The following is a 14312-nucleotide window of genomic DNA, read 5'->3' as shown; positions in this document are numbered from 1 at the left end:
ATCGGAAGAGACCTCTGTAGGCCTAATGCTGAAATTAGATCAGCCTGTTCCTGTCATATTTTGTTATCTTTGAAAGTTTTGAAATTCCACAGCCTCCCTGTGACCCTGTTGCAGCACTCAACAGCTTTATTGTTATACCCAGCCAAGAGCTTCCCTGCAATTTGGGCCTGCTGCCTCTTGCCCTTTCACTGTACACCTCTCAGAAGAATCTGGGCCTGTCTTCTCTACAACTCTGCATTAGTTGAAAACAGCAACGAGATTCTCCCTCAGCCTTCTCTTTTGTGGGCTGAACGGACCCACGCCATGTGCTGTAGCCACCTGAGCATTTTACTTGCCCTCCACTGGATGTCACAGCATCTCTCTTGCATCGGGAGCTGACGACCAAACACAGGACTCCAGACACAGCCCCACATCAGTTCTGAGAAAAACCTTTAGTGTGACTCCTCTGCTTGTTAGTCTCTTCCTTTGTAGAAGTGGCAGCAGTTTTGTTGTAATTTAAGCTTTCTTACCTCTCCAGATACCCTTGTACTGACTCTTCTGTTTGAAGATGGAGGTGGCCCAAGGATCTTTGATCCAAATGCAATATGTGATACATCCTGAGTTTTACTGCTGCGTGTATTGCCTTGTCCTCTATTAACCAAGCTGCCTAAGTTAAGAAAAATAGTTTAAAAAAAAAATTACAGTACTTACAAAGAATATACTTTTTTTCAAATCAACTGAAATAAAAGAATTATGACTACTAAGCATACATAAAAATTATGTTCCTTTACAGCACAATCCCTAGAAATATGTAGGAATACCAAATGCACATTTTATAAAAGTGTGTCAATGTGAAAGCAAGAAAATTTTGGCCTATTATACAGATATATTTCTAAACTCCTTACTTTAAAGATTTATACGAAAAGGGGCTATTTATAAATATAAAAAAATTGTTTTGCATGATTTCTTTGGAACTTAATGAAAACCTAACGTGACAGGAAGAAAAACAATTCTAATAAATAAATAACAGAATAAATAAATAACACAGGAAAACAGGCAAGAATGTCAAGGTATCACTCACAGCTCAGAGGAGAACTATTTAGATGTAGCTTGCTTTTTGAAATTACTGAATCCACTGTATTACCAGGGCTGAGCCCTCATATTGAAAACATACTCTATTCCTGTCAAATGTTCTACTCCTTTCATTATTTATTTTTCACCTTTTAAAATGTAGACATATTTTTATAATTTTTTTCAAGCACAGAAAATGCCAACCAGTCTGCAAGACAAACAAGAAGTAAACATGGAATGCAGCTGGGAAAAAAAATGAAAAGGGAAGGTCAGTAAAATGGTTACGTATTAATTAACTCTACCACCAGAGCTGCAGAACTGCATGTAGTATCTATTGTCCTCTTTTTTGATTCTCCAAGCTTGTCAGTGAATTCTCCTTTCCAGAGCTCATTAAAAAGGGTATCTTCACATCTATAGTTAAAATTTACAATGTCTGAAGATTTTTTTCTTGCTACAACTTCAGTGTTAAATTGCTCTCTCACTTGAGATCTTCATAAAGCAATATAGTAGAAACAAAACATTTTCTTGATTGTCCTAAGAATTTTTCATGGAAATATTTAGTTCCACTGTCATCAAGGAAATGAAAAAAGATCATGCATTACCCACCAAATATCATAATTCACTGTAGTAATAAACAAAGAAGCCACCACTTTCTGCCATTTTCTTCCCTTTTTCCTGATGTGACATTTGGTTGCTGCTAACAGCTGCCATTTCACAAGATGAGATGACCTGTCTTGGTTTAACACCAATTTCTTTAATTTGCTGACTACCTTGGGATGTTGTTAGCTCCAATTATAAAAGCTGATTTGCATGAAAATCTCTGTTTATGAACACATTAATCGACTGCAATTAATTACCTACATCTACACATAATAGCATGTTGATGTCATAATGAAATAATACGTAGATAAGACAAAAAAGTTCGGGATTTTGATTATCAAATAAACAAAAAGTTGGTGGATAAAAAGAATATTTTCCAATTAAAATGTACTTAAACATACTAAAGCTCCCATTTTCAAGAAGGCCAGCTTCTGAAATTTGAAAAACATGTCTGGAAGAACACATGCTAGGTTCATAAAATGGGATTAAAAATAAAGATTAAAACTTAAACTGAAGGCATCTCATTTTCATGCAGGTCAGGGATTTTATCCTTAATTATTTTACTATATATACCTAAGGGCTATATATCTTTGTAGTCTAGATGGTAAAACCTGAATCTTTTTTAAAATGAATGTTCATTTTTCTGTTTAGATATATCATTCACACTATTGTACTCACTTCAGTTTTACAGTCCCTTGTATTTTGATAACCGAGCCAAGTAGTATTGATTTTAATACAATCACTGAGAAACTGAATTCCAGTGTTTCCTCTGCTAGTTCAAAAGCAAACTTACAATCAAACTTCACAACAGAACTTAGGCTTGACTACTTGTAGGGCAATAATACTCTAAAAATATTATTTACACTTTAATATTACAAAAATGGTACTTGCGTGTAAGAAAAAGCTGAATGTAATTTAAATAAGTAAATGTATGAAGGGTCTTACTCCAAGCAAAAATTTAAAACCTCTCCTATTCATTTCAGCTGCTGTAGGACAAAGACTGCCATTACTATTGAGTATAACTAGAGAGATAACTTGAAAAAGCATCAGCATGGTAGCTTACTGCAGCTAAAAATCTTTGACTTGTTTTTTTCATATTCCAGTAAAAGTAGTAACGAAGTTTAAGAAGTATTTTCTTAAACCTTTCATATTATCAAGGGTGTTCTCAAAGAAATACTTCTTTCAAAGTTTACTTTTCTTTAGAGTTTCATGAGATGCTACACCCTAAATACTATTGTTGGCTGTAACAGTCTTATCTTTCATAGTATTAAATTTCACTAGTGGTTATCATTCCCTGTAATTTACCTTATTCCTTTGGTCAATATTTTGCACATATACTTCCAGAGCATTTAAACAGAAATGGTAGAAATGATTATTCACTGAATTCAAACACTAAAGATGAGAATCCTCAAGGCCGAGGAAGTACTAAACACAGTGGAATGAAAATATATCTTCCTTACCTACAGCACCACTTTTAACATTGCCTACACTGATGAAGATATATTGGAAATGGAGTCCTTGTCTGATTTGTTTGTAGAGACCCACTTCTGAGCTACTTCAGACCTACTTCCTTCTCCAAAGTTGTTTGACTACCCTGTTTTAGTATGATGAATCAGCGACTCATAAAAGGTGGAACAGAGTATGGGGGAAAAGAAAAACTTTAGTAAGACACTGCAATTATTATATGGGCCAAATTAAAGGCTTAGTCTTGTGTCTCGTGTCTCATACAGAAGCCAGTAATAACATAACAAAAGAGTAGAGGAACGAGGGTGCCTATAGATAGAGATTTCACCTGTGCATTTTTAAGCTCAGCAGCAATAAGTTTATGTACTTGGAAAGCTTAAGCTGACAATAGCAATCTATTCAACATTTTAAAAGGGGTGAAATTATTACTTCTCCATGAAGGACATGAATCAGAGCATACAAAATATTCTCATTTTGAAATCCATTATAACCCTCTTCTTCAAGAAGTGCTTGCACATATTCCAGGATATTTACTGTTGCAAATGGATCTACAGAATAATTTTTTTAATTAAAAAAAGAGTACAGATTAGTTATTTGCAACTGGATTTACAAAAAACAGTAATATCCTGGGAGCAAGGAAGTTATATTTTTAATGTGTTTAGAATTCTAGTAATACTTGTGAAAAATACACTTTTTTCCTACACCGATATATTTCGTCATTAGAAATATAGCCGATGTCTTCAAAACTCAACAACTGATTTAAAAAACCTGATTTTGTTCAACCGCAAAAAACCTGTCAATAGCTGAAAATTTTATTTCATTCTGAAGGTAACTATGTAAAGACCACTACTGTTTACAAATATGAATTTATAACTACAGAGCTCCATTAACAAACACAAACAATCTATATCTCTATTGTTGTTATTTAATGATTACCTATCGCATTACAAAATTGTTTTAAATATTCATTTTTAAAAAATCAAACATTAAGGACTGTAAAGACACTTGCCCCAGTGAAATTTTGCTATTGACTTCACTGCAGGTAGGAAGCAATATACAGTTTTAAAGCAAAACAGCAGCTTTAGTAAAAAACATTCATTTGTCTGACCCAAGTCTATTTAAGAAATTTCATTCAAGTCCTGGCATTTGCTTCTACGGTTCAGTTTCTACTCAGTCTTGCCTTACAAATCTTATGCAGACAGACATGTAAATTTAAATATAAGAACAGAGGAAGTGCTATTCTAGAACAGGCCAATAATCTGCCTAACAGCCAGTTTCAACGGCCAAACCCAAATGCTTCAGAAATGCCACAAGATAATTTCAGAAGGGATTTATGAAATAATCTGCCTTCAACATTGTTCTTAGTTTAAGGCTGCAAAAACACAGATGTACAAGATTAAATTTTCCCTTCACATTTTTACTGGTGTGAAATACAACGATACGGACATTACCCTTACTCATATAAATGGCCAACTGATTTTGGAATCAAATTTCTTTACTTCACCAGCTTTTTGTAGTAGTGGATTCCATATTTTAGTAATATTCTGTGTAACATGGTATTTTCTTTTATTAGTTTTTAATTTTCAACTGCGTAATCGCATCAAATCATGTCTTGTTTTTGTGTCATGAGACAGGAAAAGCAGCTTCTATCAAACTTTACAAAGTAACTAATAGTACAAAGAAAGTCGCTTAAGTCAATTTTTAATGTTTTCAGCATATCTTCACGTGCGAGTTTTTTTTCATGCTGCTTCTCTCAAACACTTCTTTACCTGTAAAACCTTTGAGATGGTTAAACTGATAGTCTATAAAATATTTCAGATAATAATGCAAAACTGATGTCTTCAAAGGTTTGATACCTTTTCCATTTCATACTAATTTGAACTTCCTGCAACTCAGTATCTTAGTTTTTAAAAAATGTAGCTACATATTAATCCAAGAATTCCACTGAGCAAGATGTATGGTGATGACTTTCCTTCCTTGAGTCATTTCATTTTGACATTTTAAAGCTTAACGACAGTTAGCATTTCTCCCCAATGTACAACCCTTTGCATTTATCAAAGCTAGATTTTACATGGTATCATGTTACATATTTACTTAGCACAGTGGTCCCCAGGTCACAATTTTTCAACGCAGTGGCCACAAGAAATAAAAACAGTAAAAAAACTTTTAGAAAAATATTACAAGTCCCGCATGTTACCTGCTCTGTAGTGTTTTTCATGAAAAAGTACATGGGGGATTGCCCATCTTACAAGTTCAAAACTCTCTGAAGTCCCACTCTTTACTAACCTAGTAACTGTATCGTATGAAAATTTTGCTCCCACATTATTTACTTGTCTTTCGAGATTATTCATAACTATAAACAACACAGAGCCTAGAATAAAAAAAATTGAGGCCTCCTCCTGTTAGCCTTCAGCTATAATAAAAATTTAAAATTTGATCCTCTGCTTGCTTTCTGTCTCCTAATTTTTATCAAAGTCAATAGTTTGCATCTTGGCACATGATCACCTAGCTTCTTTAATAAATCCCTTCTATGCAGTGATATCAAAGTCTAAATTATATGTTTTATAATCTTCTAGCTTACAGAAGCATTCAAATAACTCCAAGTCACCAGTAAGACAAGATTTCCTTCTTCAGAGTACAAGATGAGGAGACTATGCGTGGTCATATTGTTAGAAGAGTTTCATTAATGTAAACATACTTTAAAAAGAAGTGTAAAAACAGAACAGACACACTTCAATGTACATTCAGAAGACATACCTCAAATATTGTTATTATAAAACCCACAGTTGAATTACAATTGTTCAGGCTGCACATAGATCTCTGAAACTATAGAACAGACCCATGTCTACGTGCTCATGATATTACAGCTATGCAAGAGCTGTCATGTTTTATTTTAAGACACTGGAACTCTTAACATTAACTTCTACAAAACGTTGTTATTTGTATGCATACTGTATAGATCGTATTCACAGTATTTTAATGCAACAGAATACCTGTTTCTTGCACTGTTACTGGGTATCTCCTGCATTTTATTTCTGGCTTGTGAATTTTAGTCAGGTTCAGCAATTGTGTAACTTGTGGCACATCTGTATTTAGCTGGCAGGTTCGGGGAATAACATCTGTGGGATCATATGGCATAAATGGAACAACATATATATCTAGAATCAAAAAACATGGACTTTACTTCACTCAGATGACATAACAGAATGAAATTTGACTTACATGATTTGTTTGCATATATCTTAGTCATATGGTTATAACTGTTTAATAGATTATGGCAATCTGAAAAAATTGCTGCAATTGTTCACTTTTAAGGCAATAAGCATGTAAATTTTTAAATGATATTGTGTATTTTTCTAGGGCAAAAATTTGAATAAACTTAAACTAAGAAATATGCACTAATGGCTAGAATACCCACAGTAAATCAACTTCTTTGATTTGGCAAGTGAACAGCAAACCAGAATCACAAAATACATTTTGTTAATTTTTATTTGAACTCAGCTTTAAATTTAATAGTAATATACTGATTTTCAGACAACATGAACATCTTGAAATGGTACTGATATCAGTGGGACTGAAGTAGCAAACAGAGGGTCCCACATAGGCAAATAAAGAATTTGACAAACTTTAATTCCAAACTTTGGACACCATTACATTTTCATGATAAACTATAAAGCTGTCAGCCTATCTATTCTTGTGACACTAGACACTAGTAGAATGTGATCTGATTGCCTCTGCTTTGCCTTTGATAACCAATATAAGCTAAGTTTATGAAAGTTATTCTCTACGAAGAAAGGTACCCAGAGTCAGAACCATTCCTGATGGAAATTCATTCTGATGCAAATCCATTCCAAATTTTATAAGACCTGAATATAGTAAGCTAATGAATATTAGCCTCTTTTCCAAGGATAAGAAGAGTAAAATATAACCCCAAAACCAATCACAAGTTTTGGATCAACTATTGAGATCCTAATAGAAAAATTCAAGTGTCCCATGTCATATTTCAGTAGTGGACATATTTAACTAAGACAAATGCTAGCAACCATTTTTCCACCAAGCCGGTACTTTATTTACCACTGTAAGACAACACCTAGTGACAAAAACCCATATGTAACTTTGGGATTACTACGGAAACAAAAGACTAGGTATATATCAAGCTTATATGCCTCAATATCATGGGGCAGAGAAGGTGAATTCTTTCCTCTATCTCAATGATCCGATACAGAAATTATTTCTTAGTATAGGCTGTTTCTCCTTTCAACTTGCTATCATTTTAAGAATGCAAAAAATACTATATATGAGCTACTAAGAAAGAATAACATACACATTGCACCTTGAAATCACTACTTCCACCACCACCAAGGTTTAAGCAAGGAACTTGACCCTCATTAGAAGTTGCAATGTCATTGCATTCAGTGGAGCTCAACTAACTGGCCCAGTCATCTCAGAGGAAAAAACTTTATCAAATCATTATTAACTGAAAGTTAATTAGAAATAACAAAAAACTACTATCATTTTTCTGTAATTGGGTATGAAGTATAGTTTTTTTTAATACAGCCAAACCTTGAGCAGTAATGTAATTTTAAAACTTGCCTAGATAAGAAAATTCATAAGCATACAGAAAATACTAACGCCCACCAGCTGTGTAATAATCATAGAATTGATAATCCAGTAATTGGAAGTGCAGTATTTTACCATGCGTACAGTTTATTAAAGCTGTCTACTCATTATCTTAGCCACATTTTGGAATTCTGGAACTCATTTAGAACATTTACGCACATTTCAAAACCAGTTTAGAATGGAAGAGAGAAAACAATGCACTGACTGGATTAAAACAAATCAAAGCCAGTGAGGACTCTAACTGCAGTCTCTACTGAGAATTCACCAGATTTTTTTGGTAGTAATTTTTTAATTTTTTTTTTTTCCCCCAATCTCACCAACAAAAACAATAGGAGTAATCACAATGATCCTTATTGGTTTAGGTTTTCTAAATGGAAGATACATTTTGTTACACTTATGGTACTGCTAAAGATCTCTCCTTCAGATACCAGAAAGCTTTGTTCAGGTGTGTTCTTTAAAAGTCACAAAATGAAAATCTGAATGAAACTGAAGATGAACTATACCCAGGGTTCCTCTAATAAAGTGCCAGCTGTGCTTTTTGACTTCTTCCTCTATTACTGCAAATATCAATGAGGAAGGAAGTTCTCTCCCTTGGAAAATAATGTTCAGGATTATGATGCTAGTTTGGAGACTGGTAAACTTTTGACCAATATCCTGCTCTGTTACAAACATAACCTCTCATTTTCAGCTCACCACCAATATTACTTTCCTAATGAACAAGGACACATTAGGATAAATGGAATAAAGATCACAGAGGTGTTTATGATAGTTTCAGAGTTCTGTTTCATTTAATACCGTTTCATTACAGCTTTGTCTTGGATTATTTAAAGAAGAAATCTTTCATCAGCTGCTAATGTCCAAAATTATTAAAACAAACAGCAGATGTTACTAAGTTTAAGTATTTCTCTTTCCTTTCAGACAATCTCTTCTTAGGCAAAACTTGATTTCTACCAGCATAAGATACCCCCATTAAAACAAGCTCTCTACTTGATAAAATCTTGCAAGAATTTCTTCAATAAAATACTTCTATGGAAGTCAATGTTTAAAACAGAGGAGTACACATATATTTACTTAGTCACCTAAAGTCCAACAGTAGCAGATTTAATACGCTGTACTACCACTTCAATTTTCATGAAATAATGTAATCTTTCAAACTGCCAATCTGATGATTAAGAAGCTTTTGATTTTATAATATGAACAGTTATGATTAAGACTACACAGAAATTGTAACACACCATTTTCCTCAGCTGTATCTTGAGGCTTGGATTTTAAAGTGAAGATCTTCCTCAGTTTACAGTTAGCTGAAATACTAATTCCATCCAAAGACTGGAAGACTGCTCCTCTGAATATTTCACTGGTGAATGCTACCAAGTCAATGCACATATTGCACCACTAGAAAAGAGAAAAAATACTCTTTAATAAAACCCAAACACTAATCATTGCAGAAGAGTATTAGTGTATAGATGTCTATAAATGAAGCCACTGTGGAGTATTAGATTCTCAGAGGCTGTGATTCACCATGCATAACATTTTGATATTAAAAAAAATACTGTTTTTGCACTTACAGCAATTATTTATACAATTAGTACATAATGACCTAGTGAGTACCAGCCCAAGTGAGCTCTATTACCTAGCATGTCCACCAAATGTTTTGCAGCTAACTTGTGAGAAAGTACATTTAATGAAGATTTTCTGGGGAAAAAAAGAGAATTGTTATTCAATATTACTTTGTAAGTTAAAGTTACTGCAGCATAAGTGTTCCAAAAGCTATAATTGGAGATTCTTTGATGATTTCTTTCTGAGATTCATAAAGAAATGACCTCTCTAAGGCTTGCACCCCTTCCACACTGAAAACTATCAGGCCAATTTCTAGTATGGACAAGACCCCAGTGTATAAAACAAGAAGTAGTTTTAAGACGTTATTATAAATGTCATCCATTCCTGATAAGACACTTCCAAAAGACAAATCAGATAATGACAACTGCCTAGGTTTCTAAAAATCCTACTTAAGTATGTTTTAATTCTCATTAGATGATTATTCCATTTATTTCAAGAAACACTGTTAGAACAGTAGCATCAATGAGCTACGCTCTCCTGCACTATTCCAGTAGCTCTTTAAATTCTCTCAGTTCCAAGTTTTTTCCACTTAATTCAACACTTCTATATTGCTGTTTTTTATAACACAGAAATGAGCAGTTACAGGTATCTACTTTGAATGAGGATGATATTACAATTCCATTATCCTCCTAGAAAAAAAAGAAGTTTCATATAAAACAAGTAACTCCACAAGCAGAAGAACTAAAAAAATACACTTTCTTGTGGCTTTGTGTTTTCCATTGAGTCCCTCTGGTGTTTAAAAACACATATGGTCATAGTTCTGGTGCTCCTAACAATTATTCTCCTCATCAATTCTGATATCTAGTGAGAGACGAGCTGATGCTAACACATCTTCTATAACCAGGAAATAAACAGAGATGGCCTTGAGGAGAAGTGCAACCATTTTCATGAAATTTGCACCTGTAAAATTTAGTTGACCAATGGGTTGAAGCTTTATTAAGGGAGAAGAATACTAAGACATAATGATTGTGTAAGTCTCATTTCCTTGTAAAGTCAAGTACTAGTTTCTAAATGCCAAATAGTAAATATTTTTTGAGCAAAAAATTTAGGTCCAGACATTACTATTCAGCTTCTAAATCTGAAATTCTGGAAGGAAAGAAATATTTGTTTTGAAGACACCAAGCAATGGAATGGAAAATGCGGTACTTAATTATAACTGATATTTCTATTACTGAGGTTGGAAAACAGCATCATTTGTAAGAATACAATACAAGAAGCTAGCATATGGAAATGTAATCTATGTTCTACCGATGGAACAAACACCACATTATATTCTTATACATAACCAATCATACTGATAACAATGATCAGCTTCTGTATACAATATGTTAAACTATCAGAGCCATGTAAAAGATCTAAGCACTGAAAGCAGCACATACTCCCTCCTTTAAGTAAAAGCAACAATAAAAAGGCAGATAACCATTTAAAAGACAACAGGTATGTATTCAGATACACTAAGAAATACAGATCTACTCTTTAAGGTCAGTCAAGGATTAAAGTTATTAACATACTTCGTCATTATAACTGATCAGAGCATTTAGACAGATCTCTAATTCATGTTTCATTATCTAAATTAAAATACATAACTGAGGTTCATATTCTGATTGAATTTAACTTCATGTACATTAATGCATATTTTAATCCTGAAACATTTGTGCTAGTCTGACACCAAGACCAACTAACTGAAATTATACTGAAGAAAAATAATTTAATTTCAGTGGATCTTGAATTAACAGTAACTTCAGGAGTATAATCTGGTGCATATTAATTTGAAAAAAATCCAACCAGTTCTTCCCACAAAGCAGAAAACTCCTGAAATCTAAAATTATTACATCTGTTTTCACCTGAACTATCTCAAAAGAAGTCATAGCTTCAGAGTTTTTTGTAAAATATTCTCTCATGTCTGGCCTTAAGTCCACAGCTGCTTAGTATACTGTTATCCCGTTCTCTTGGTGCATACTTATATTTTAAAATACTTGAAATCTAACTGGTCTCCTCTCCAAGTGATTTTTTTAAAGCATATTTGAAACTTGAGCCTTTTTACAAGGTTATATGGTAACCATCGGGTTTTGTATCCTGACAGCTATTACCACCTGTTGTGGCTGGGCGTGGGAGAAGGGAACAGGGAGAAGCTGACAGCTATTGTTTTATTTTCATCAGTTTGACATATATATGCCATTTTATATATACCAAAATTGCAAAGAACCTGAAGAACATGAAAGTAACCATCAGCTACAGTCTACCTGCAGCTCCAGTGAACGTGATAAAAGCTCACTACAGGAGAAGGTAGACGTGAACAGGAGCACTATAATGAAAAAGTATCAGGGACACAGAGAACTTTACAAAGGTTGAATAGACAGCAAAAGTGGGAGATAAACACATTACAAACAGCATTAGGTCTTGAAACATGGGAATGAGCTCCTAATGTTAAAAGAAGGGTAGAAGAGTAGTAGCATTAAGTGGTTCTGATACCATCCAGTAGAGGGGACATACACATGTATCTTGAATCGGTGGGAACTGAGTTCTAAACCAAACAGTAATTTCAACAGGTCTATAAACGTACATAAAACATTTTGAATAAAAAAGCATGCTTGACCACAGTTCTAGGAATATTCCCAAGGTACCTACTATTTTGCGCTTGATTGTAAACAGAGGAATTTTTGCATGCAGAGGGGTTACAGACAACTCCTTGTGGACTGTTGATAAATACAATCTTCTTTTAATATTTCCTAAATCAGTTATCCTATAAAAGAAAAAGCAGGAGAGAATGGAACAGATCTTTGTCAATTCAATAAGCCAGTGTCTTTGGACAATCCCAAAACAGCTATTCATATGCAGAACCTTTATGTCAGTGATAGCAAATATGGTATTTAAGACCTACTTCTTTTACAAGATTAGTAACAAGATTTCTTTCTCAGATTCAAACTTGGTGGCTATATCCCTGCACATATAAAATCATTTTACATGCTAATTTTATTCAACAGTCTACACTTTGCTAGATTTCCATAACCCTCCAGACTACGAAAGAATTCAATTTGGCTGAACTGAGAATCCAGTAGCCTTTAATAACCACACTTGTTTCTGCCCCTTAAGCTTGTGTCATCTCGGGACAACCCGTCACCTGCTAACTAGAAAAATATTTGTTTTCTTTTCCTAAAAATGCCTCTGTCATTTTATATAGACTCTTCGTTGGCTTAAAGGTAGACACAGGACATTGTCTGGTTTACTTCCTGAGCACGTAACTTCAAATGTAAATTATAATACAGAAGTTTATTGCAATAAAAAAGCAATACATTTTTTGCATTAAAGCTGAAGGGAAGAAGGAGGAAGGGGGCGAAGTGCGGAGTTATGGTGTTTTCTCTAAAGTAATTGTAACATGGAGTCCTGCTTTCCTGGAGATGGCCAAACACCTGCCTGCCGATGGGAGGTGGTGAATGGATTCCTTGTTTTGCTCTGCTTGTGTGCAGCTTTTGCTTTACATGTTAAACTGTCTTTATCTCAACCCACAAGTTTTCTCACTTTCTCCCTTGTCATTCTCCCCCCCCATCCCACTGTGGGAGAAGTGAAAGCGTGGCTGTGCATGGCTTAGCTGCCTACTGGTGTTAAAGCACAGCAGCAGCACAACCTTCATATCCCCCCAGCAGTCCTACCTTATTATAGCGGAGAACAGACATTTCTTTAAAGGTTGCAATTTGCATGAGAAAATAATGATTAGTTTACCTATTATTTTTGAACAAGCCTATTCCTGACACGTAAGTATTCCTCTGTAATTAGCAACCCCCTGAGAAGATGACAACTAATGACAATAAACAACTTTGTCACTACTTAGTGTTGTTAACAATAATTGCTCATAATCATTATATTTAAACACTGGGTTTTACTTTAAAATTGTGAGATTGTGCTGTAGACTTCTTTCTTTTATTACTGAAAACAATTTTTCGTTAGTAAAGACCTACCTGTAGCTTAACTAATGAAATGTTGTCATCCAAAATTTGCTGAAATGTTCTTCAGATACCTTAGGTCAGCTTAGGAGGCCATTAACTCTGGAGCAAGTTACATGATTTAGCTATTTTTGGCAATTTGAGAGCTCAACCATGCACAGTACAGAATATACTGCAAGTAGGTAAACATCAAAAGGTTCTACTAGTTAGTACAGGCGATAAAAACACAGCAGCACCTTCTTGTTTCCCCATAGTCATTAAAACCATCATGCAAAGCAAACAGAAAGTCCACCAGCTTCCCAGAACTTGTTGATTCTTTCCTCTCCTTTGCAGACAATCTGATCTTTAATCTATTCATCCTCATAACATGGGTGGGCAAATCAAGACAAAGTGGAAGAGTCTACTAGCTGTTTCATTTTGAAAGACTAGCAATTCCTCTCATAAATCACATGCACTTCAAAGGCAGAAATTTCACTACTGTGCTGGGGGAAGAACATTATATCCTCACCAGTGGTATCGTTTGACAGAGCAGATTTCAGTATCAGCTGCACATATATTTACAGATGAATGAATAATACAATCAAGTCCTTGAAAAGGACTTCTGATGACATCTAATGAAATCACATCAGAAGACCTCAAAGTGTCTTCCAATGCTAGCATTCTGGGCTTCATCTTACTTTTGAAGAAATTTAAGCAAGATGTGAAATAATTTACCTAATATCATCAGCAAGTTAGCCGCATAGCTAAGTCTGTGCGCCAGATCAAGGCTCAGTTCCATCCATCATTTTGCTTCTCATATACCCTTTGATGAAAAAACTATGGATGTAGTTTTCAGAAACTCTCCACTCTGTTCTAAATCTTGATGTTCAGAAGTGCTAAGAAATTGAGGCACCAAGGAACTTCAAAGAATTGGAGTAGTGGTTGCTTGAAACTCCCCTAGATCTCCTGGTTATGTATATAGCTGAGCAACTCAACTATATAGCTGAGGAACCAGGTAGCTGCAGTAGCCTGAGTGCTGAA

At 34.4% G+C, this 14312-nt stretch overlaps 1 protein-coding gene across 1 annotated transcript in view; it reads right to left on the bottom strand.

The window, feature by feature from the left end:
* LOC104622603 (chromosome unknown open reading frame, human C3orf67) overlaps window positions 1–14312 on the bottom strand; it is a 79570-nt gene that overhangs the window by 45414 nt on the left and 19844 nt on the right. Inside the window, exons 5-8 of the mRNA XM_010289439.1 lie at window positions 11980–12094; window positions 8970–9126; window positions 6108–6272; window positions 510–646 (exon numbers count right to left, since the gene is read on the bottom strand). Coding sequence (XP_010287741.1) covers window positions 510–646; window positions 6108–6272; window positions 8970–9126; window positions 11980–12094 — 574 coding nt within the window. The remainder of the gene's footprint in view (window positions 1–509; window positions 647–6107; window positions 6273–8969; window positions 9127–11979; window positions 12095–14312) is intronic.

This window comes from Phaethon lepturus, unplaced genomic scaffold, assembly GCF_000687285.1.
Source record: "Phaethon lepturus isolate BGI_N335 unplaced genomic scaffold, ASM68728v1 scaffold6576, whole genome shotgun sequence".
In the NCBI taxonomy this organism is placed as follows: Eukaryota; Metazoa; Chordata; class Aves; order Phaethontiformes; family Phaethontidae; genus Phaethon; species Phaethon lepturus.
Note: the sequence above shows the minus strand (reverse complement) of the source record. Positions and strands in the feature narration are given on the sequence as shown.